The 24,814-nt window shown below is 41.1% G+C and overlaps 3 protein-coding genes across 3 annotated transcripts in view; 2 read left to right on the top strand and 1 right to left on the bottom strand.

The window, feature by feature from the left end:
• LOC104922696 (multidrug resistance-associated protein 4) overlaps positions 1–14,926 on the bottom strand; it is a 57,111-nt gene extending 42,185 nt beyond the window's left edge. Inside the window, exons 1-20 of the mRNA XM_027291236.1 lie at positions 14,591–14,926; positions 14,029–14,139; positions 12,801–12,921; positions 12,166–12,390; positions 11,974–12,063; positions 11,726–11,889; positions 11,503–11,628; positions 11,116–11,365; positions 10,914–11,021; positions 10,622–10,711; positions 9,622–9,813; positions 9,407–9,501; positions 9,238–9,324; positions 9,009–9,105; positions 8,249–8,464; positions 7,944–8,075; positions 7,707–7,744; positions 7,313–7,407; positions 6,763–6,909; positions 1,142–1,221 (exon numbers count right to left, since the gene is read on the bottom strand). Of these exons, the coding sequence (XP_027147037.1) occupies positions 1,142–1,221; positions 6,763–6,909; positions 7,313–7,407; positions 7,707–7,744; positions 7,944–8,075; positions 8,249–8,464; positions 9,009–9,105; positions 9,238–9,324; positions 9,407–9,501; positions 9,622–9,813; positions 10,622–10,711; positions 10,914–11,021; positions 11,116–11,365; positions 11,503–11,628; positions 11,726–11,889; positions 11,974–12,063; positions 12,166–12,390; positions 12,801–12,921; positions 14,029–14,139; positions 14,591–14,895 (2,769 nt within the window). The 5' untranslated portion in view covers positions 14,896–14,926. The remainder of the gene's footprint in view (positions 1–1,141; positions 1,222–6,762; positions 6,910–7,312; positions 7,408–7,706; positions 7,745–7,943; positions 8,076–8,248; positions 8,465–9,008; positions 9,106–9,237; positions 9,325–9,406; positions 9,502–9,621; positions 9,814–10,621; positions 10,712–10,913; positions 11,022–11,115; positions 11,366–11,502; positions 11,629–11,725; positions 11,890–11,973; positions 12,064–12,165; positions 12,391–12,800; positions 12,922–14,028; positions 14,140–14,590) is intronic.
• A 4,553-nt stretch (positions 14,927–19,479) lies between these two features.
• On the top strand, positions 19,480–21,439 carry LOC104922690 (claudin-10). Its single transcript, XM_027291235.1, has 5 exons — positions 19,480–19,808; positions 20,537–20,698; positions 20,783–20,864; positions 20,945–21,049; positions 21,188–21,439. The coding sequence occupies exons 1-5, from the start codon at positions 19,589–19,591 to the stop codon at positions 21,342–21,344; spliced, it is 726 nt and encodes a 241-aa protein (XP_027147036.1). The 5' UTR covers positions 19,480–19,588; the 3' UTR covers positions 21,345–21,439.
• Positions 21,440–22,200: 761 nt separating this feature from the next.
• On the top strand, positions 22,201–24,807 carry cldn10l2 (claudin 10-like 2). Its single transcript, XM_010735581.3, has 5 exons — positions 22,201–22,636; positions 23,740–23,901; positions 23,989–24,076; positions 24,175–24,282; positions 24,379–24,807. Exons 1-5 carry the CDS (start codon positions 22,405–22,407, stop codon positions 24,572–24,574), a joined length of 786 nt encoding a protein of 261 aa, XP_010733883.2. The 5' UTR covers positions 22,201–22,404; the 3' UTR covers positions 24,575–24,807.
• Positions 24,808–24,814: the final 7 nt, after the last annotated feature.

The raw sequence follows: 24,814 nt of genomic DNA, 5'->3' as shown, positions 1-24,814 counted from the left end.
TGACACATCCAGTCTTATTTTGACAGTTTACTCTTCAATTGTGAAATGTTATTTATTCACCATAACCCCAGATAATAGTACAATAGTATGGGTGTCATTATAACACAGATTGGAACGATTATGGTGGTTGGTGAAGTACAGTGAGTACATATGTGTAACAAAGTCGGTTTTCTGTCATGACCTAGTCTACTTTCACTGTTTTCGGTTGGACCTATGGGCCTTCTACAAAGTTATTATTTTACTCCAGCCATTATTCACCTTATTATCAAAATGAGGGAAACTATAGCAGACAAAAAGCTTTTGTGCGTATGATCTTTTGTGCTTTCAGCATTTAAGATGGCTTTTGTCTACTGTGAGATGGGTATCTGCCACAAACATCACTCAGGCATTGTGGAGGGGGGATTCGTTTTCAGTGCGCCTTTGTTCTATTCTTTGGCCCTAACCAAAGAGCCACGCCTGCTCCTCTACCTCGAATTGTGCAGCGAACATTCCCTTCTTTGTGGCGCTAGGTGCATGAGCTGGCTCATCTCTGCAGGCTTTCGTGGGAGATGGCTGTCACGGTGGCAGGGTGGCATTTTGGTAACCTAACCTGGTTATGCACCAGGGTGGCCGTTGGCTACCAGGCCTGTAAGACTGTAGAGCATTAGGGGAATTGGGCTGAGAGGGGCAAGTCCCGCGCTGGATCTGTTCCAACTGACCTGTCCCCTTCCCCCCTTCTACCACGCTTCCAGCTCCACTCCTGCAAGCACATCGTACGCCCACTGCTCACACTTCTTCCCTTTGCCACTCAACACATCATCCTTGTCACCCCCCCCATCCACACTGTTTTCCTCCACATCGGACCCATCATCCTGTGGTACCTTTCTTTGGTACCTTTCTCTCTCTTCCAATCACTTGCTTAGTCTCCTTACACATTCTCTGAAGATGCCGCTTCTGTTGTGCCACACTGAGGGAGCCACGCCCTCAGCCTATGTGCACACTTTTATTAAATCTGTGCAGGCGCTGGGCTGCGCTGGCGGGTAATCCTACAGTAATTGTTTCCAGATTAGGGGACCCGGACCACAAAGCAGGTTTAGCCAGGCATGAAATGGCCTTCCCATGCTGCAGCGCCAGCGACCAAACCTGCCGAGGTGAGACTCACCTGGATAAAGTCCACAAACGTCCATGGGAGCAGAGAGTCCAGGTAACCAATGTCCTTCGAAAACCTGTTGAGGATTCTTCCTAGGAAACAACACAACAAAAGAACAGATTAGATGACATTAGAGTAGATTTGTGTACAATAGAATCACACAATCGACAGCGGAGATATGCTTTATCGGTTATAAAGATGTCAAGTGTATCATTAGTATAATCATAATGAATACAGAAAAACTGAGTTAAGGTCATGTAATGTGTCATGGTATAGTGTGAGAGACCACCTGGAGTGTTTATCGTGTTATGTGGATAGTTAGATATTCTTGATCCAGTAGGTACTCTGCACCCATAAAAATCTATATTTTGTTTGTTTCACTAGACTATTGAGCAACTGTTACCAAAGTCCCGTCCGATTTAATAGAAGAAAAGAACTAATACATCGAGTGTGATATCAGATGAAAAACATAGGCTTATCTAGATTATACAATGAATCATTATTTGTCTAGCATTTCATAAAGACCGCCCTACTCTTGGCTGAATACGTAAGGGAACCTTTTGTTCGGAAACAAAAGGGCAACAGAAGCTGCGTACCTGCCTTTATGCTCTGACTGGCAGTGTCAGTGACGTTAATTGAGTTGCCTCCAATCTGCTCAGGTGTTCATTCTTTTGGCTGGTGCTCTGCAGGTGCTGTCGCAGCCCTTTATTGTGACTCTTTTTTTAGTATCTTTGCTCCCCTAGTCTGATCCCACAGCACATAAGATTACACTCCAGCTGCTTTCACACACTGTTTACTGCAGGGTCAGTGATAGCAAATCCCTACACACTACACTACCTAAAGGCAGGCAAAACAGAAAGCCTTCCTCTATCTCTGTCCCTAAAGGAAGCCCGGGGACTCTCCGGGGCAGACAAAAAAGTACCAGAGCAGTGCCAGCGTTGCCACAACTGGAACTGGACTCAGGTTAAAAAGACACAAACAAGCTGTGGATCTATTATGTGTACTCTGAAGTGTACGTATCCTGTCAACACGCCACCAAAATAGTCATAATGTTTCGTACTGTGCTTAAGAAACCCATTGTCTCTCATCACTAAGCAAACAATAATATTTGCCTAAGGAGAATATAAGTAAAGCAGCACTCACATAATTAGGCTACAACCCCTGGTAAAGTGAAACTAACCACGCAAGCGTGCAGATGAGTTTATCTAGGCTTACAGAATAGGCCATGAATGTGGGTGGGACTTGGTACAGGACCGAGAGAGAGAACGCCTGAGCAGGACATTGGCACAATGTGGCGGTATGGCACTCCTGAGGCGTGGCAGAGCCATGGCACCACTGACCTAAAAGTTGCCTCCCAGCCTCCCAGCCAGTCCTACGGAGGTGGGCCCTGTAATCACCTCTCTCCACGGCCGTAAGCAGCTTACAGCTTTATCCAAAATGCCGCTCCCGCCTAAAACATGCATGCAGACGAGGCCGGGCTCCCCATAACAGCCATTGCATAAAACCCAGCCAGAGCATTATTCCCCGCAACAACCCAGCAATGCTCCAAATCAGTACTGATTCAAAGTCAAGTGGCGTAAGCATGTTGTACACTTGGAGGCAGACTAATCTTATTCACAGTGTGAGTGCCCCTTTAGCATGCAGGCATCCCGAGGGGAGGGTTCAAGCAAAGGGGGTAAAGCTGCTACTATACTAGTGTAGAATATTGCTGCTTTAGACTGGGAAATGGGGGGAGTACTTGTCAAACTGTGTTTGTGGAAGATCCAATAATATTTTATGTAATTTTACTGTCTAAGCCATAGATGACCCAAATTCATGCATATCTGACAAACAATGCCAATAAGAAAAGGATAGGTTTCTCCGCGTTACATCATACCATGGTTAGAGGGTGTTAGAGCAGAGAACATCAGTCAGCTATCAGCTGTTTGACAAGCGGCTCAGTTAACACAGAGTTTCAGAGGGGATGAAGTAAAGACCCTTCTCCATCCTGCGCAGACTATAGAGGGGATACATTACAGTGATGCAGTTACACAAAGACATTCACTGCATGGAAATGCCTATGAGGTAAGATCGGCGTGGGACAAAGGCTTCAATCACTATGGGTGGTTGTCAACAATATCACCTATTGTGTAGAGAGGGGTATAGATGTTTCAGGATATCAGCAGCATTAGTATCAAACAATTTCTCATGGTTTAAGACTCCAGGGGTGATTTGCACCACTTTTTCAGGCTCAGGAAATATCAAGCCCTCCCAACTAAGGTGGCCCCTTAGGTGGAGATATTAGGTGAGCAGGGCCCCCGAATCACACTTAAAGAAGTGGAACAGTGGGGTCCAGCTAGAGCAGGGCGTGTGGCAAATCGCTGTTCCCTGTAAACATCAAGATAAGGGGACGACTCAGAGCCGCTCCATGTGTGGGCCCCAGTGCAGTTGGAGGGGTCTTTCAGTGAGGCGAGTGCGATAATGAAGGAATACTGGGGAGGACGCTGCCAAGGCTGGAGGTGGCACAGCTCACCTGCACTTCCATGAAGAGCCCAGGGGCCTGGGGCAGCCTCCCACCGCCGGCGCCTTGCTGCCAATACTAATACATTCTAAATCCATTCTCTTCGCTCACACCGCCAGGCTCCTGCAATCTCCTCTCCTTCCCTTTCATGCAATTAAATAGTGGAAGTGCCGAGCGAGGGGGAGCCCTATCAGCCATACTGCACACACACACGCGGCTCCATCTCCACATTCAATTTACACACCTCGATATCATCATCCTCACTGCAGTACTTCCTCCACTTCGCTCTTAACACTCTTGCATCCCAGACCTGAAATACAGACATTAAAAACATTGCCTCTGTAGACACAATTAGAATCTCACATCACTGACTACAGAAGATCTAATGTTCCCCTGCGTCAACAGCAACTGAGTGACACCTAGCAGTGAGATGGCCAACCATGCCGATGTGAAAGGGGGACGGTATGTATGTGTGTATGTGTGTGTGTGTGTGTGTGTGTGTGTGTTGACTGAAACTCCACTCCTTGACTGTGCTGATGAGCTGAAGCCCTGGCCTGCAGTCTCTGAGGGGATTAGCCCACTCAATGACACTAAATTACAGGGATCAACATCAGCTCAACACATCCACTGCTGTCTGTGCTGCTTTAACTGGATCACATTTGGATGAACAGCTGTAATAAGACTGTACATATTTTGTAAAATTGAGCAACATACTATATAACAATTTACATAAATTCAAATAAAGACACTCTCAGTATCATCTAGATATCTTAAAAATGTATCACACAGTATTGTTGTGAAATATAAAGGTTTTAATCAACAAAACGGCCCAACTTGGAAATCAACTATTTCCACACACAGGACAAAAGATAACAGAGGAACATGATTTGAATGGCATTCAATGACTCTCCATCAATCATAATTCACCTCTGCTCTGCCCCATTGTTACAAACCACATTCACAGAATAACAAATAAGACCTTTGTGCAGTGACGCTTGAAATGGTAACCTTTAACTCTGTGGACAGCTATCAAACACTGTGCCTGTGTTCGGCAGCAGCAGCGCACCTATCACTTACACATGTAAACAGATGTCAAATCCTTAGCAACACTGCGAGTTACAAATTACTCGCACTTATTTCAAGACAGAAGTGGATGTGGAAGCAGCTGTGATGGAAGTGACAGAAGCAGAACATTAAGAAAGAAAGACGAGTGAGAAAGAAGAAGAAGAAGAAGAAAAAAAAGCCCGACAGAGGTGACAACAGCTGTCTTTGTTCGGGTCTTTTCTGTTTCACTCGAGTGAATGAATACAGAGCGGGAGAAGAAAAAAGAAATATAATAAATGAGTGAAACTTTTTCATGTTGTGTAGATAAAAAGGTCAGGTTCATGCTTAATCTACTGTTGACTGGACAAAGGACAAAAGAAAGTTGTCTGTAAATCCAGTCAGACACGACACACAGTGCTGTTTGCCAGCCTGGAGGCCAAGCCGTAATGACTGGACTGGTCATACAATGGTTACTGATAGCAGCACAACAGCAATCAGATAACAGTGTCTGTTAAGCTTCTCCTTTGCTGCACTATTAAACAGATTATTACATTATTCAAAGTGTTTGTCCTCCTCCTGTGCGTAGATTACCAAAGAAGGCACACCCAGATAAGCCGTCAGGTAGTCCAATACATAACACAACAGCAGCAGCAGTAAAAACAAAAGCCAAAGATTAAGACCTGTGGTGTTTGCTTCAAACACAGCTTTGCAAAAGGAAAGCTTTGTCGCTACACCCACTTCTAAAGCCAGGAGAAACCACAAGCTCCTGAACACCCTCAAATCATATTTAGACTTGTGTTACCAGCTTATTATGACTCATTATACAGATACAAGTTCCCTTCTTGTTGAGAATTCCCACCCGAGCTGATTGTGTTGTACATGCATGTCACTATGGAGAGATTAGGCTGAGTAATTATCTTCTGACAGGTGAACAATGCTCTAGAAAAATTAAAAGTTATCAAAGTGGGCCACTTGACAGTTGACTTTGGATATGAATGACAGATTATAGTGACATTACTTTACCTAATTAAAGGAGGTCTTTAATTAATGCCACTAAACCAGAGGGATAAAATAACAACAACAAAAAAATGCACTCTCAGTTTCATTGGTTTTTCTTTTTCTTTTTTAAAAGCTGATGCAAAAACACACCTCAAGAATAAAAAAAACAGCAGCCCTCCCTGAGTAAAGTCAGACACATTTGGAGTGTTTGCTCACTTTTAAAATCATGTCCATCTGCCCACTCCATTGACCCAGCAGCTACAGCCTACAAAGCTAATGAAATAATCGAAGATTTCTGATACAGCGCCCAAGACAAATACGTTTGTATTTACACGGCTCTATAGTCCAAACACAACACTGTCCAAGATCTAGTGCAAACAGTATTTATTCAATATGATTGTTTGCTTTTTGTTCAGGCTCACAATAAAAAAAGATAGCACTCTCTTTACTCATATTTAAATACATTATGGCCATATATTAAGTCAGATCGCAAGCTTTTTTTGACTGAATTGGCCACTTGGTTATACAAGGTTTACTTCCCAGCGCTGACTTTTAAGATGCCAGTTCATTTTCAGTCAGATATTAAATCCTATAAATTCCAGAAACATAAAACCAGCTGGTACTACCTCGCAGTAGTACAGTCTTTATATTACAGTTCAGTTATAGTTATATATTCGGATGAATAACTATCAGTACTATCATTAATTCTATTTATAGATGGATCGCATTAACCGTCTAGGAATTATGGTGCCTGATGAAATCCTTCAATAAAAAATATTTATTCAAAAAACTGAATGAAAAATGTAATACTTGAAGACGTGTTATCATATTTTATAGAACTTGATGGCAATGACTAACTATGGAGTTTAAGGGCAGGCATGCGGATGTAAAGTGGATCGAAACATGGCAAATTAAGTAACAGTCTGCTCTCTAGTGGCGAGATGTCACAACAGCAAATTCAATAGCAGACCCCACTGAGATGTTAACATCCCACATTCATCCCCATCGTTCCTGTATCGCCCTACACCCTGCTATGAATCAGTTATTAGTTATTTAAATGAGAACTTGGCGAGGTGGAGAGCCAACTTACCAATTGGATTGCTATCGAAAAAGTGTACCGGAGTCCGGAGGATGGCGTTAAACATTCTGTTGTGTAAGGTTTGGGCTGAGCTCACCAGGATATTAAAGAAGAGCAAGCTACGAAGGAAGCCAAACACTACTGAAGTAGCTGTTAAACCTGAAAGGGAAAAAAAAAGGACAGAAAAAAAAATCCATCAGCACACACCTTATCCTTGTGCCTATTCCAAGGTCAGCTATGCATTTAGGGGGCTATTATTAAGCATGTTGAATGACACAAATGATGTTTTTTTTTTGTCTCCAATGCTGATCTATCACTGTGAATACAAAGCCGGTAAGTGTGAAGAGGCTGGGAGTTACAGGGAGACAATCACAACAATCCAGCAGCAAAGAACTAGAAAGGCACTGCTATCTCCCTGTACAGCTGAGGCCCACGTACACATACACTGGGCCTTGAAGGCCTTGGGCCACAGCCAAAGAACTGTGGATCTGTTCATTGAATGGCTGGCGTATTCAGAGCCTCAACAGTACACAAAAAGCAATGTGCGCTCGGTGAGCTTCACCTGCGTAAACACCTAGGTACAGGTCAAGGTCCAGCTGCCGAGGGAGGCTGCCATTGAGGTGCTCTGTCACATTGATGTGCTTCTGTTCAGAGGCCCTGCGAATCAGCCACAAAAGAACAAAAAATCCACAAGGACAAATAAACACAACCAAGAAAGAAAGCTGCAATACGAAGACACTATACAAAAACACATTCCTGTTATCCTGAAGCGCAAGGTCAGTTTCAACAAGTGACAGATAATGCCAAAAAAAAAGAAAAAAAAAAAGCTTGGTTCAGTTGTCTTCTATTAAATCATCAACCATTTCCAGTCGGAGGAAATCAGTCAGTTTGGCCTACAAAAACCTAATATTCTCATTTTTGCCAGCATGTTTACAGAGGGTGTAACAAAATCTCACCAGCAGGCAAGCCACCAGTCCTGAAGAACAAATGTGACCTAAATGACACAAAAACAAGCAAACACACACAAAGGAAGGTATTAAATATTCAAACACTTACCAAAACGGTTTATTTCAACTACCAATTACTACACAAATCCATCTATTTTATATGGAATTTTCTTTAAATTAATGATGTGTTATATTTTTACAAAATTAATACCAAAACACCAAACTAATTGACAGAAATTAACTCACATGTGCTAGGGCATTGAGGACAATGAGGAGCAAGAGGACCAGGAAGTTGGCGCCTGCCCTGAAATACTTCACATACATATGCAGGCTGACGTTTCCCTCTGAGCGGCTTTCTTCCTCCGTTTGTTGCACTACCTACAGATAGACACTAGAGTAAATGCCAGTCATCCAGCAGATCAGGCTGTAATGAGTGGCAGGGGGAAAAGTGAGTACCTTCTGCCCTCTAGTGGCCGGTGGGATGCACAACAAGCCTTCATCCACAATGAGATGACTGTAAACGTATGCTTAAATGTTTCACATGTACCTACCACTGCAAGCGGCTCTGCTCCATCAATCAGGGAGTACCGAGAGGAGGAGAGCGAGGACATAGAGGAGTTGTCAGAGAGCGTATGGGGATAGCGTGAGACAGAGATGGGGGTTGTGCTCCGTCTCTCCTCCTGGCCTTCTTCCTCCTTAAGCAGGGAGGTGAAGTCTATTCCAGAGCCCTGCAACTCACTGTAGGTCCCACATGCCAACATCTGACCCTAACAACAGGACAGAGAGGTGTTTTACAACACAAGAACTGACACACAAAGTCATGGAAATGGTAAAAACTCACTATTCTCAACCTATTTGCACCAGTCAAAGTCAGCGACTAGCATCTGAAGACACAAAAACACCTAGAAAGATGTTTCTCAGGAGTCAAAAAAGACCGAGCCAGACCTAAAAAGCCAGTGGCAACTGGACTGAACTCATCAAGCAGCTAGACTGTTCCTGCTTGTTCTTCAGTTCTTCTGCCGTCTTTTGGCCATGAATAAGATAGTGACACTAATCAGTTAGAGAGTCGTTCCGTCATAGCCATGTCCATCATCACTGCTAAGTGTGATACTACCAGGATTATACACCATAAAATACGTGGTTATGATTAAAACTATTTGATTAGCAGCCATTGAGAGGAGATGGAGCATCATTATCAATAATAAATTCTGTACTGGCTTATTTAGTGCACTGAAATTTGGTTTTATCAGCACCTGAACACTTTTCTTTAAATGTAAACACAAATAAACATGCAGAAACTCAGATACGCACCTCCTTTAAAACAACTATTTGATCCGCAGCCTTCAGATACTGCAGTTGATGAGTCACCAGGATACGAGGCTTCTTCCTCAAAAGTCCACAAATGCACCTGAAGAAAACAAAGATTTGGATGCAGAAATGAAAATCTGTGTTATCAGTATAATAAAAAAGCTGATTCATTTAATATGTACTTTACACTGGATTTCTAAGTGGAAAGGGGGATAATAGTAAGAAGACTCACTCTTCAAATAAGTGCCTTCCCACTTCAGCATCCACGGCACTGAGTGGGTCATCCAGCAGGTAGATATCTGCATCCTGATACACTGCTCTAAATATACACACAAATGGAGGTTACCTCTGGCACTGATGCCAAAGAAAAAGGCTGATTGTTGTATAGTTATCCACCACACCTTGCTAAGTTGACCCTTGCCTTCTGGCCTCCACTGAGGTTGGCCCCTCTGTCCCCGACCATCGCCATGTCACCACCTGGCAACAGGTCCATGTCCTGAACAGGGTCCAAATACAACCCTCAACACTGGACTCACTAACAGCTAGATGTGTTCAAACTTTTTTTAATACTACACATTATGAAAATTCAGCGGGGCATGTGATAAGTGATTCTCACTCTCTTGAGGGCGCAGGCTTTCAGAACTCTATCATACTTCTGGGGGTTGAGCTCTTTGCCAAAAAGGATGTTGCTTCGAATCGTACCAGGTAAAATCCAGGGCTGCTGAGAAGCGTATGTCAGCTCTCCTTTGACCTTGACCACACCACTTTCCTGACTCAGTTCTCCCAGGATGGCACTGAGGAGCGAGGACTGACACAATGCATAAACACAGAACAAAAATTAAGATTTCAAAAAAACATTTTCTCACTTTCTTATGGATAGCATACACAGGAAGAACCACAAATGGTTATTTTTGTTTGTGTATAAACACATGAAAGACAATATGATAAGGAAGCTTTAAAGATGCTAGTATGTTTGAATTTTGGAGAGAGCCAGGCTACCTGATCTTACTGGTAACTAAGAACTGTCATATGTATACAAACAATAACTGCAAGAGGGAGTGCTGTTACACTGAATATCAGCACAGCTGTGATTCGGTCATGTACAGCGACAATTAAAAGCAATATTTAACAGAGAAGCTTTAGAAAAACTAGAAAAAAATTCCAAATATTAAAAGGAGGAAAGTTTCCAAATAAGTTGTATTATCCTCAGCGACAATATGTTTTTGCCTTTTTTGTCAGACCTTGAACAAACTATTCTGAGAATGTGCCGCACATACAAAGCACATTAATATATCTATTGGACTTCATGACTTGTAACATTACTGTAAACTCTGGAGGACATTCATAAGAATCCTATTGCACTGATGACTGTGTTTTATCAATGATCACGTTGGTCAGCGGTCGGGCTGTTGACAGGCTTTGATATAATATTCTGAGCAGCAAAAAGAGAAAATATGGCCTTTTACATGACATTCAACTGCTGGTAGGACCAGGAAACATCAGCACTGGCTGCTATATTGCTGGTAATTTGAGTTATTTAACATCTTTTAACGCCAACAACTTTATAATCAAGTGCGTGCACGACTATAAACCTGAGACTACAGAGCAGACCTGACCTTTCCAGCACCGACAGGTCCAATTACTGCCAGGAGCTGCTCTGGCTTGACTGTGAAAGTCACGTTCTGTAATGTTGGAGCCTCTAGCATCTGTAAGAAAAAAATAAATGAACTGAAACACTGCCATGTGTTAATGTCAGGTTTACTCACATAGCTCAGAATCACAGGTTTGTCCTAGAGGCTTCACAATCTGTAGGCTGAACCATAGCTAACCTTATTTAAACCCTCAAGGATTGTTGTATGTGAGAAATATATCGATAGAAATGAGAGAGACATGTCCACTAATTCTCACCTTATCCCAGTAGCATATTAAATCCTGAATCTTCACCATACAGTCCTTCTTCTCTGCCACAGGAAACCCCTGATGCTGAGGAGCGACTTCATCCAGCAGAAGGAAATTCTTAGAAGAAGAATCACATTCACAGTTTCACTTTCCATGTATAGTAATCAACCCACACCTGTCATAAATATGGCTCTGTCTGTGGTGTATTTACTTTAATCCTTCTAACGCTGATGAGAGACTCGGAGACCTTCTCTATGGCAAAGGGAAAGAAGAGCGTGATGGTGAGTCTGACCGCCCCATAGAGGGAAACGGCCATAAACACTCTGCTAGCAGACAACTCGTTTCCTGTCAGCACGTAGACACAGACGGTGATGAAGATGATGATCTTGCTGGCCACGAAGAAAGACGCCATGTTCAGGCCACGCAGGTAGGAGCTTTTCATGATTTTGGAGATTTCCATTCTGCACAGTGACAAGGCATGTTGTCAGTAAACACTGTTTAATATAAGCTACATTTTAACTCCATGGTAGTATTTGGGGAAAGGGAAGTGCAGATACATCGACTACTGTACTTATTTGAGGATTTGAGGTGGATCTACCTTCGGACCTCATCAACCAATGCAGCAAAAGGCTTCTCCCACCCGTACATCTTTATAACACGGATCCCAGAGATGACTTCATTCATCGTGCGTATTCTGTCATCTGTCAGGACCGCTGTTTCAGCCCTGAAGCATCGGACACAAATTGCACCAATGGCACCAATGCAACACACGTCAGAAAGTTTTTATCTATATTTGATAAACCTGGCGAAGAACTACAAACCTCAGAGTAGAGAACAAGCGTCCAAACATCGTCTGCACTGGCATCATGATGAAGAAGACAGCCATTCCCGCAAGGCATGATGGTCCAATCGCATACATCAACAATACTATCACAGTTGCTGCTTGTAGAGGGCCAATCCACAAAAAGTGCAAATACAAGGTTACCTGTAAGAAAACAATGAAGAGGAAACAATCACTGAAGTGTGCTCTGTATTTTTGAATCACTCAATGCAACTCTCAGATAATTACCTCATCAAATTTGTTGACATCGTTGGATAAGAGGTTTACAATTTGTCCTGTGGTAGTTTTGGCAAATGCTCTGCTGTTAAGACAAAGAGCCTTTGCAGAACAAAGGTGGTTAATCAAGGCCTACAAACCACAGGGACATGACATGTAATGATGAGGATGACATTTCTACACGGGCGTCTCGTAATGACTGACCTTCCGATAGATCATGTGGCACATGGCCACACGAATCTTCATGCCTGCTCGCTGCACATGGAAGAAATAAAGATGGTGAAGGACTGCTAGACAAATGGTTGACAGGGAGATGCCCGCAGCGTAGCTGTAGGCCTCGTAGACTGCAGCTGTGTCGGAGGGGTCATAACTCTCAAAGTGCTCAATTATCTTCCCGAGTAGCACCGGCTGAATGACTTTGATAACTTCCTGAAAAAGGAGAAAAAGAGATGTAAAGCAGATATGGCAATGTGCTGCATTGTAACAAAATGTAACTTCTACAGAGTTCTTAATGAATCGGTGTGCAGGATTGAGTGATATCTATAGTTACACCCTCCACCTGTACTCCTGTTTCAGGTATGAAGGAGAAAAAGGACTCTCTCTAGTGCAAGTGTTTGATTTGTCTGTTCTGGACTCCATGGAAGAGGACCTGCAGTGTCTGTAGATATAAAAGTCTCATCCTAAGTTTACAAAAACATACTAACACTTCTCTTCAGGAGATAATACACTAATGAAAACAAATGAATATTATATAGAGACCCCTAAATCTTACACACTGGACCTTTAATGCAGCATTGTTCTCCGTAGATATTAAGCTTCACTGTGAGATTACATTGTACCTCTATAAAAATGTATACTCCAATCTGTAAGTATGACTTCCAGTAGCACTGAACAAGGACTTTGGTAAGTTTGGGTGTCCGTAGCTCTTTTGCTGCCTGTTGAACCTCTCTATCCCAGTACCTTTGAAAAGTGAAAAGAAAAGCAGTGATTACTCCCAGTCAGTAATCTATAATTAACTACTGGTACTTACATAATGCACTATGGCGCTACTGGAAACTCAATTCTACGTGTTTTCAGCAGAATAAATCCGTTATTATAATATCTTGCTGTCTGGACACTAACCAAGGATACAAGTATACAGATTTACATGCATGCCTCTACATGAGATATTGTAGTCAAATTTTGTAACATTGCATCATAATGACGAAATAATAACAACAAAATTACAACAATAATAACTCTATATTTAAGACTTCTGCATTGGATTTAATAGTCTTAGCTGTGAAGTACTTGCAACATAGTCTTCTACTTCAAGTGTTGATCACCCCTCAACTAGACGGTACAGACCACCACAGGGGAGAACACTTCTGTACTGCTTCCAATAGTGATTGTAATTCAGTAAGGCCAAAGGAAAGTGATGCCCACATGTCACTAAAACGGGCATCTCACCTCTGCCTTAATATCCCATCCCAGAAAATCATAAACAGGATTGGGATTATGGCATGTTTAACAGTATTCACAGTGAAAAAAAAGCTTTATCCCAAGCAAGAAAACCAAGCTCTCCAGTCAAAGTGGCAGCCCCTACAACAGGTAGTGGGATTAGTGTGAGGGGAGGAGCCTGCTCTCATGTGATTTGAGAAGTACTTTCTATATATAGGTGGGCTCACCTCTAAAGTCAGCTTGTCAATTCGGACACCAAGCTCCCTCAAAAGGGGGTGGCCTGTTCCCTATTTATTATGCCAAGCCAGAGAGGTTGGGACATCCATGAGTCTCTAGTTGGCTGCAACACACATGTGAGTCACTGCTGCTTATTATTAGAATACGGCTCTGACTGTTGTTTACATATTGCAGTGTTGAGTAAAGAAGGACTTAATGGCGTTCAGTCCTGCTCCTGACCAGGGTTGAACAGTGCTCTGACACTTAAGAGGTTGATTTTCTATAAAAATACATAGCAGGTCCCACTGGTGTCTGTGTCAGGCTGCTTGAATCTAATCATATTTATAGTATCAGTTACTTTGAAGTTTGAGAACATACTAGTCTTTACCGATAAATCATTCAGTGTCTCACCATTGTAGCTCCTCTCCGAGTCGATCTGATGCATCCTCTGGGAGAACTTTATACATGTCATCTTCCTCCAACTTCCTCTTGTACCCGATTCTGAACAAGGGATTCAGCCAGCTAGAGATAAAACATACGGAAGTATGTTCAGTAGTTGCAAATATTGTTATATCTCCAAAATGTCAACTTGAGAAACTATTCTATTAATCATCAAACCAAAACATTGTTTCAGTCCAACATGAGATCCCCAACAAAGGAGACAGGGGCTTTATAATTTGTCAAGTTCAGTTCTGTACAATTAAAGTTATTATCACAGTTTAATTTGTAATGGAGCACCCCTCATGCTACCCTGATCAGCTCTGTCTGTTGTGATTTGAGGCCAAAGAAATAAAGTGCAGCATGAGCTCCCTCCTCCATGTGGGAACAGTGTGGTTTATGTTTACGCATGGACGGATGCTCAGCAGCCACCTGCTATCACATCCAGGGGACAGTCTGTCTTGAGAGGCCACAGACTGTCACACAGGAGAGCTCTCCATTCAATTAACGTCAAACACGGCTGTCACTTTCTTACCAGAAGAAAATCTTGGAGAGAAGATTAGCTGAAGCCGACGGATTATCCTTTGCCTTTTTACGCACAACTTCCATGCCCCCAAACAGTAAAAGCGAACCTGGAGACTTTCTCTGCAGGCTGTGTGGCAGGACGGATATCGAGAAAGACTCAGAGGAGGAGACAGTGAGAGAAGAGCAGCTGTAAACTCCAGGGTCTGTCAATATCACACCTACCGACACATTCAGGACAGGATTACTATGAGGGACGCACGACCGGTTTGGAAAGTCCCGCCTGCTACCTGCTGATTGGCTGACAGAAGTCTCCATCACTCCTTCGTGTCATGAAGTCAATCATTATTTCCACACACCTGAACTCAGAGAACCAGAGAAGCTGGATTATTTATCTATCTATCTAGTGCTTTCCAAATACTTCATTACAAGTAAAAGTACAAAATGTAACAATAAAAGTAGTCTACCTGTGCAGTACATACCTTTATAGTGTTTATCTATATCTATATCTATATAACTATTCACCTGAACAATGTTAGCTGCTCACGGAGGAACTTTATATGATAAACTTTCTGAGTCATCTTTTATTTGTCATTTGAGTAATTTTTTTAATAATAAAAATCAGCTAGACTAATTACATTATTTCTGACACAAGTTTACTTAATTACAGGCTAAAACCACGTGGTAAAATTGAGATTTATTTCTGTGTGTAGTATCATGGGCGGACTGGGACAAAAAATCGGCCCTGACATTTTTGGACCAGAGCAGCCCACAACAACAACAACACTGCCAGATTGCCAGACCGTCCCTGTGTAGTATGCAAAATCATAAAAAACGACGAGAGGAAGGAGGGAAGGAAGTAAGGAAGGAAGGAAGGAAGGAAGGAAGGAAGGAAGGAAGGAAGGAAGTATAAAAACAACAGAAGTAAGGAACCTTTGACCTGCCCTCTCCATTAACCTCTCTTAAAATAAAGCACACCTGACAGCATACTAGGCTGGTGGCTCTCCGGTACTCCCATTCAAATAACCCCAAAGTCTAGATGGCCTTAGAATACCAGCTAGCTACACAAATAAGTGTCTTAATGTAAACTATCTATATCTAATAGTACTATTGTTAATATGTAACTATGCATCTATGTGCAGGAAGGAAGGAAGGAAGGAAGGAAATAAATGACAGAAGGAAGGAAGGAAGATAAAAACGACGAAAGGAAGGAAGGAAGGAAAAAAACGACGCTTGTTGTATTAATACTGAATTTACTGAGCAGTGTCAGTAATAATGTATGGGGGCAAAGGGGCCAGAGTCAGGCTCACTCAAGTTTATTTATATAGCTAACCCTAACCCTAACCCAGTCCCAGCCCGGTGTGTTTCACAGAGCAGAATAAAAAACAATTCAAAGACAAAGTGGTACAACAAATAAAAGCCAATAAGAAAAATGTTAATATTCAACAGAAAGCATATTTCCCTAGTTTTCAAACAAAGGGTAAAGTGACACCTACAGGAGACACGTATCTATGTCTTTAGAAAATATTTTTTTGTCTGTCAAGACATTGACTGATCTAATACCACTCTATATGAAATGCACTGAATCCCACACCAAATAAGAACATTGTAAACTTCGGATGTTTATTTGTTCTTAAAGATTCACTCCACATGCAGCCCCAAGACATTTATTGTGTTACACAAACAGTAGCCTATATAAAAGAAAGAGAGATCTTACAGAAACCATAACTCCTAATCTTTTTCTGGAAGGGGAGGCCTGACTGCCTTTTTATTTTTACTTTGTTTCATTCTATTATTTCATACACGCTATCATCTTGCTGATTTTGTGTGTATGTATACTTGTGTATATATGGATGTATGTGTATATGAACGTATACATATACGTAAAGATACATATTGCAGTGCTCTCTGTTAGTTTGGGGTGGGATTTTTTTTTTCTTTTTTTCCTTTTTTTTGTTGTTGTTGTTTGTTTGTTTTGTATGTTTTGTTGTCTGCTTTGTTTTTCCAATGTTTGTATTCATAAAACTGGAAAAAAAAACAATAAAAAGAGTATTTAAAAAAAAAGAAGAAAAAAAAAGTCAGCATGCCATATTTCTGATCTTTCTTACAAGGCCAAGTTTGAATTTCTCGTAGGACTTTGTTGAGTTTCACATCACGTCTGATCACGTCTTCTTATGTTTTAGATGAAAACCAACAATCTTCACACTCTCCTGGGTGAGAACGGTGAACATGAAAAACAACATACATGTTCACATATGAGCTGGTAATCATTAGTCATTCCCTTGCTAAATATTGTGTGCAGAAATAGATGAACCAGTAACTGGACTTTGTCACATGGCGTCTTGTGTGTAGGATTACTGATTACTCCTTTATTATTCTTAATGTTAATATGATACTTGACCGTATTTTTAGACCAAAACGTGGAGCATCAAATACCGCTTTCCTAATTTAATGACTAACTGCCAGCTCAGGCTTCTTTTACTATTTCACTGTGTCCATCCCTCAACACCAGAGATGCAGGCAAGATGTCCTGTCTGTAAATCATCTCAATGAAACACATGTCCACAGTGTAATTGTGCCTGCCTGGAGCGATTTTTATTTCTTCTCATTTTCTTGAATCTACTAAAAGACTTTACACATATCTTAAAGCTCCAAATGTCAGCCTTGCAGATTGTGGCTTTTCTCAGCGGCGTGGCCGGGCTGGGTGCCACTATTGGCGCCACGGTGTCCAATGAATGGAGGGCCACCAGCCGGGCATCCTCAGTCATCACAGCGACCTGGGTGCTCCAGGGTCTGTGGAACAACTGTGCTGGAAATGCCATTGGAGCTCTGCACTGCAGACCACATCATACTATCCTGCAGCTGCCAGGTAAGCTAAGAGGGTCTTACAGAGACCACATATAGTATCTGTATGTTATCACACTGCCACGTGACGTATCTGTCTCACAACTCTCGTGGTGAAATACAAAGTAAATGACGCATCTTGGGGGTGAACGCAGCCTTTGTACTATGGTCAGGAGTTGTCTTGAGGAAATTCAGTGTATATTTTGTGTATATAATTTCAGGTACAGCAGACACTATACATTATAGTAAGTTACCACCTTTGCAATGTGTTTTATGCATGACGCCTTTGAAAATGCCATTGAAGGTTACTGGGAAGTAAAGTGTATTGTCAAGTATCTCTTATAAGAGGACGTCAGTGAGTTTATCTTCATTTTAAAAGTTACTCATCATCTTGTGGCATCTTATATTGTATATATACATTTATTTATTTATTTTTTAATTGTAATAAAACTTTTTTTTACAAGTTCCCTAATGACATTGTACGATTGTATGATTATCTTTTACTATGCTCATTCCTGACACGATCACAAATGACTTGTCGTCTCGACAACATTGCTTCAGATTTCTAACAAAAATTAAATCATCACTTCGCGCTGACAAAATATGTGCAGAATCATTTCTGTTCCACATTTATGGTTCACTCGTTAACTGTGGCAAATGTGTAATCCTTTGTTGGAAATGTCAAACTGTGTCTGAGTCATAGAACCTCCTGCAGAGTGGGAAGGAGGAAGTAAATAAAGACATGTTGTAAGCAGTAATGAGCCAATAAGGCACACCATTCAATTCAAATTATATATTTAATCATATTTTATGTGGTTCATAGTTGCATTATTAATTTAATATTGAATGGATTCTGCTCTTTTGTTTATAATTAGATGTTATTGGATATGCACAACCTTTTACCAGTGTTACTGTTTTTATCCATGTGTTGACTATATTCATTGATATGTTTATCAATATGTGGTTAATGGTAATTATCTAGGATTCGATTTTGTCTCTTGTGTTATTTTCTTTTCTTTTCTGGTCATTTTTTCTACTTGCTAAACATATTTCACCTCACCACTCTTTTTTTTTTTATTCACAACTCCATCTGATGGTGGCAGCAGTGTGATGAAAGACACATCTACAGCTTTCTAAAATCCACAAGATGGTGCTGTGATTCAAAAGCTCCATGAATTCCTTGTTTGCGTGTGATTTCCATCTTGTTTGCATTTTTAGGGGGATGCCTTCTTAGACTTTATTGGCAGTTTTAAGACAGACAGAAAAGGAAGGCAGGAATAGAAAAGGGGACACATGGGGTGTGTGTTTTACCCAGTGAGCCAACAGGGCGCCCCATATATAACGTTTTATAAACATGCTGTTAATGAGTTATCTCGATCCTGCTATTTTAGGTCTATGAGGAAGCACTGTTGCGTAATAATCATAGACGGCAGTGCAAGGTGACACATTCACTGTAAGGTATCCTCAAATGTCTGGTCTACATCCGGTTCCTTAAAGTTTTCTTAACTCACATATAAGAAATGATTTCAATTGGAATATATCCAAGGAGTGCAACAAGAACAAAGACCACCGTTTAAAACATTGTGACAAACTTGTGACTGAAAAATGTTGGTAATGTTTTTGTTTTGTTGAGGTTGTCAGAAATGTGCTGATTCACCTCTTAAATGTTCTACTTTGGAGGCTGTACTGGACAAAATAACAAGAACACCTCAGGATGAATGTATCAAACACATGATACATGAGTGCATGTACTTTTACTTCGGTAAGTTTAGCTTTTAACAAAGTATTGTTCAATTATGGTATCATTACTCATTAATCAGATGAGTTGACGCGTCATCACTGATGTCATCACCCTTTCTACATCCATGACTTTTAGTCCCCATCATCTACGACTGTGCCACAGTGACGTGTACAGGGTGAGGGGGTGGAAGACGCTATAATGGACCATTGGCCACTTGTTCATGTTTAGGGCCAAACTCCTCCCTACAGAATATAACAGTCCATAACACATTAACTATCAATCACAGCCTATCCATTGAACTTACTCGTGCAGAGCCTGGCTACATTTTTAACAAGCCTTACTAGCCAGGGAACCATTAATCAATTTGAGATCTCACCCGGCTTAATTGGTCGTCACGGGACAGTTCAGAGGAGTCCTGTCTGCAGTATGAGCGGCATGTTTCAGGAGATCTTGGCCTTTATTTTATCCACTTCTGGGTGGGTGCTGGTGTCTTCCACCCTGCCGACGGACTACTGGAAGGTGTCTTCACTTGATGGAACAGTCATCACCACAGCTACCTACTGGTCCAACCTGTGGAAGGCCTGTGTCACTGATTCAACTGGTGTTTCCAACTGCAAAGACTTTCCCTCGATGCTGGCACTGGATGGTCAGCTCTTTTCCCTTCTTACTGGATTATTGGGTTTCATTGCATTGCCCGCACCTGTTTCTCTGCCTCTTTAGTGGTTTTGCTTGATTATATCAAATGTATTACTTTTTTTTTTTTACTTTCAGTTAAAGGGTACATGTTAATACCCGAAAGTGTTGTTATATATAATTTTTAGCCCACATTTCTATGTTTAGACTAGTGCCGATTCATCTTAAATGCGTAATAAATGCTCCTTCTCTTTCTAAATGTTGCTAGATGCTAAATTCAAGTTGACGCTCACGGACTACAATATAATAGATATCCTGGGGCCTAATAGAAATCTTCAAGGAACAACTCATTTACCTTCAAATACGTCAATGTTTAGCCTTTGTTCTCAGGGTTGAAAGCTATAAAGGAGATTTACTGGTATCCTCGGGCGGTTTGTCCCATGGCTGACTAGTTTCGGTGGTTAACTTCCAAGGTAATATTTGCCTCAAAATCACGTCTGAATGGGAAGTTTCATACCAAGACGGTCACAGCACTACCAGAAAGTGCCTGAAAAACAATTAGGTTTGCTCGTGACAAATTGTATTTCTTGCTTTATGTGTAAATTGGCCGCAAGGTCAATAACTCATTGACCTTGGGGGTGTGCAGCGTACGCGGAATGCGAAACCACAGAATGGACCCACGGGATATAAGAGTCTTTTTAATAGCATATAAGCTGACCTCTGTTTAATTAATGTTTGCAGGGTACATCCAAGCATGCAGGGGACTGATGATCGCAGCCATCTGTCTGGGTTTTTTTGGTTCTATATTTGCCCTTCTTGGAATGAAATGCACCAAAATCGGAGGAACAGACAAAAACAAAGCCAGGATTGCCTGCTTTGCTGGTGTAAATTTCATTCTTAGTGGTAAGTATAGTGGATGTATCTCTGTAATACATTTGTAATTGTCTGTCTGATCTAATTGGACTCTCTTTTTGTTGTTTTTCTCAGGCCTCTGCTCACTCTCAGCATGCTCCCTCTATGCACACCGGATAACATCTGAGTTTTTTGATCCAATGTTTGTGGCACAAAAGTAAGTACAGTGCAACTGCTGAGAGTGTTTTGACAGTCTGTTAAGAAACACGACCATTACATACTGGTCTTTGTCTGTAGGTATGAACTGGGAGCTGCTCTCTTCATCGGCTGGGCAGGTTCTATCCTCTGTATCCTCGGAGGCAGCGTGCTCTGCTGCTCCATCGCAGGTTCTTTTAGCAAAAGGTTTGTATGAGTAATATATACTATGCTTACATTATAGAGAAGATACATGCCGTAAATAACCTGCTGTATAAATCCATTTGGTTGAGTCTCATGTGCGTTTGATCTGTGAAGATGAATTTGTGTTCTGTCTCTTTACAGCCACAGTCAGGCAAACTATATCTATAAAGGTGCTGCCTCCCATTCTCATATCTCCTCCTACCCGAGAGGGCAGGCGAAGTCTGTAAACCAGAGGCCGCCTCCGGACTACAGCAACTCCTCCAGGATGCAGCACTTTGATAAGAATGCATATGTGTGAGGGATGTGAATATAAAACACTTTTAGTTGAACCCGCTGCAGAGCCTTAAAAGATATACTGTATAATAATTCTGAAAGATACAGCAGACTGTGCCGGAACTTGGTGGTTTCTGTCTAACAGCAGCAGGATATAATGATATTGATCTGTGTCTCACCAGGAATTAAGTTTAAAATATTTATGTGTTTCTTCCGAGGGTACGACTTTAAAGATTTATGATACAGTTTACTCTCTGATCTTGGGGAATTAATATTTTCTATATTTGGCTGTTTTATATATAACCGTGCATTAAATGTTAGAATCAAAAACATTTGGTCCAAATTAATCTAATTTTTGCATCATTTTCTTTTTAGTTTTTTTTTTTAAATGTCAGCGTGTAATATTTTCCTTTGTTGGTTGTATCTTTAACTGTAAGTAACATAAACATGTTGTTAATCTGTAATGACAATATTTAAAACCGTGTCAAACATAGATTCTCTTGTTTTCCGTGCCATAACCATTAACTATGATTTTGTAATAAGCAAACTTGAGACTCCAGACATGGATGTCTGTTTTGTTTTTTTTGTTTTGTTTTTTTGAGTATATGACATGAAAAATAAAAAAATAACAAAAAACAAAAATCAGTTATCAGCAAATCATTTTGTGTTTTGCTTGTTTTTGTCGACAGATGATGTCATAACTGCTCCTCGGTGATCACAGCCGGTCTGAAGCAGCAGTTTGTTATCTTAAGAAGGACAGAAAGAGTCAGGCGTTTCACTTTCTCAGCACTTTATCCTGATAATTTAGTTCGGTAGACAAAAAATGTTTTGTAGATACATATCAGATGTTTTGTTGCTAAAAGGGATGTAAACCTGAAAAGGCGTAGAGGTGGTGTGAATTATCTCAAGTGGGCGGCACACTCCAGAAAGTTTACAGTAAACATCTCATGCATTTGTACAGAGCCCTCATCAACACTAATGGCACACGGCACAGACACACTGCTGCTGACCGGGCGTTTAGTGTGTTTTTAGGCCTCAGACCAATCTGAGTGGACGCCACCTGGTTCAATTTAGTGATTTCAGAAATGAGGAAACGTGTGATCCAGATATTTGGCTTCTTGATCACATCACTGGGATGGCTGTTTATACTGTGTACTATGGCCATGGACTACTGGAGGATCAGTCAATTAGGAGGACAAGGAGGCTCCTTTATCATCAAAGTGGCCTGGTACTGGTCCAACCTGTGGAAGGACTGTTTCACCGACTCCACAGCTGTCACCAACTGTAGAGACTTCCCTGTGCTCTGGAGCGTCACCCGTAAGTACTCCATGCGTTCAATATGCCTCAGTAATGATATTTCAGATGCTATCTCTGTGATTCTTTCACTGTGAATGGAAAGAACGATGCACAGTCCCGCAACAACAGGAAGCTAAATGGGTGTTCATGGTGACACTAAGTTCACACTGTGAGTGCTTAAAGTGAGACTGTGTGACCCGTGAAAGAATAATTAACACAATCAATACACTCAGAGGTGTTGTCACTGCAGCCTTACTTTGTCCTGTCATGACTTGTTTTTGGTTGCAAGTCAATAACATTACTGGTTCATTTAGCTCACTTTATTATTATTATTTGCGTGTTTATGTCACCCTGCCTTTAAGTATATAAGCTTATCCCCTTATTTCTTAAAGTCGCCATTGAGAGAAAAGCTGCTTAGTCGCAAAGACCTACTTTAAGGTGCAGGGGTGAACACAGTAAAATGAAAATCTTGGAATGTTTGCTACAGCTTTGTCAGAGAGAGATTCAAATTCATGGCCATTTTTGATGGTGTAACTTATAACTTCTATAAGAATCATATTAGATGGTTACATGTACTTTACTACATAAAGGTGGTCTGATGAATTAACCATTTAACTTAATTAGTCAATGGACCTTTAATTTTCTGAAGGCAATCTTAAATACAACTATTAAACACTGACTTCTACAAAGATAGCATAACTAAAATAATAATCAAAAATAATAATGTGTGTACACAATTAAAAAAAGCTTAATTTAGTTGTGAAATCTTTGTGACAACCTTGTCAGAAAGGCCTTAATTCAACTGAGTGTAATCATTTTTGAAGCTGTACGTTTCTGTATTGGATCACATTAGATTGTAAGGTGCAACTAAGGTGTATTTTGTCACCAATGCTTCAAAACCTACCATTCAGCTGAATCAAACCATTGTTGGAAGTCTCAGCAAAATGATTATAGACATTGCAAAGAGATTATTTAGTTTAGTTTGACTTCCTGTAGTGAGTATAGGGAGCTCTGAATATCTGGAGATTTCTTTTACGCTCACATTAGATTCTTTTCCGTCTGTGAGAAATTGAACTTCTTTGTTAAATGTTTTTTTTCACGCCTGACCTCTTTCTCTCTCGCAGCTTTTGTCCAGGGAGTACGAGGATTGCTAATGTGCGGGTTAACGCTTGGCTTCTTTGCTGTAGTACTTTGCTTCCTTGGGATGGAGTGCACTTTTATTGGTGGAGCTGAAAAATCCAAGGACAAAATGCTTTTTGCCGGAGCTGTGTTTCACGTTGCTGGAGGTCAGTACAGATGGTCTTTTCCTCTGTAAATGACAGAAATGTTTTGCCCTCATTATTTCCTGGTATCGACGAAACCTCTCTACACAGGTGTGTCAGATATTGCTGGCTACTGCTTATACATCAACAGGGTTGCCAGAACATCCTTTGCTTCCACTATACCTGCTGGAACCTTACGGTATGTTTTGTCACACTGATCTACATCGCTAATTGTTGAAATGTTCACCTTTAATTCAATTGTCAAATCTAGACTTTGTACATTTCCACTTATTCCAGGTATGACCTCGGACCTCCCATATTTTTAGGACTGGTGGGATGTTTTTTAATCTATTTAGGGGCTGTGTTTTACGCTGTGACAGTCTTCCGAGTGTTATGTCCTGAAAGGTATTTCAATTCATCATCCTCACATCCTTCACTTCTACCCTTCGACTGCTGAGTTCATATAACGTTATTAACTCTGACAATGTTTTGGTCCTACAGCCCAGTGGTATATGCTTATGGAGGAGGCACATATATGGCTCCACGTTCCAGAGGAAGAACCCTGTACACCGGATACTACAAACCCTCCAGGCAGTACGGGTATTACGGGGGCTCCGGACGATCCGGCAGCTCATACATCTCAAAGATCTCTCAGACAACACCGACAAAAAACTCAGAAAGAGATGCATTTGTGTAGTAGCCCAAAGCTCAAGCAAGATATATCTGATAGCTCCAAATCTGATTAACTAATAATCGGCATTTATCTAATACCGTAGATAGAATGAGCTCCCTCTTTAGTGCATCATATGTACAATTGTAATTTTTTGTTGATATATAAATACACTGTCTTGTGTTTACTCATGATTTAAGTTTGTGAATGTATGTCTCTGAATTGATGTATAATAAAAAGAAAAACCTTTGTACCTACAATGTGTAT

This window comes from Larimichthys crocea, chromosome XVIII, assembly GCF_000972845.2.
Source record: "Larimichthys crocea isolate SSNF chromosome XVIII, L_crocea_2.0, whole genome shotgun sequence".
In the NCBI taxonomy this organism is placed as follows: Eukaryota; Metazoa; Chordata; class Actinopteri; family Sciaenidae; genus Larimichthys; species Larimichthys crocea.
This window is presented reverse-complemented; position numbering and strand designations above follow the sequence as displayed.

What these genes read in the sequence shown, in the direction of transcription:
- cldn10l2 (XM_010735581.3), top strand. Translation starts at nt 22,405, where the DNA reads ATGAGGAAACGTGTGATCCAGATATTTGGCTTCTTGATCACATCACTG. An exon ending in TGTGCTCTGGAGCGTCACCC is followed by an intron (nt 22,637 to 23,739) that starts GTAAGTACTCCA and finishes TCTCTCTCGCAG; the next exon opens with CTTTTGTCCAGGGAGTACGA. An exon ending in ATACCTGCTGGAACCTTACG is followed by an intron (nt 24,077 to 24,174) that starts GTATGTTTTGTC and finishes CACTTATTCCAG; the next exon opens with GTATGACCTCGGACCTCCCA.
- LOC104922690 (XM_027291235.1), top strand. Translation starts at nt 19,589, where the DNA reads ATGAGCGGCATGTTTCAGGAGATCTTGGCCTTTATTTTATCCACTTCT. An exon ending in CTCGATGCTGGCACTGGATG is followed by an intron (nt 19,809 to 20,536) that starts GTCAGCTCTTTT and finishes TAATGTTTGCAG; the next exon opens with GGTACATCCAAGCATGCAGG. An exon ending in GCAGGTTCTTTTAGCAAAAG is followed by an intron (nt 21,050 to 21,187) that starts GTTTGTATGAGT and finishes GTCTCTTTACAG; the next exon opens with CCACAGTCAGGCAAACTATA.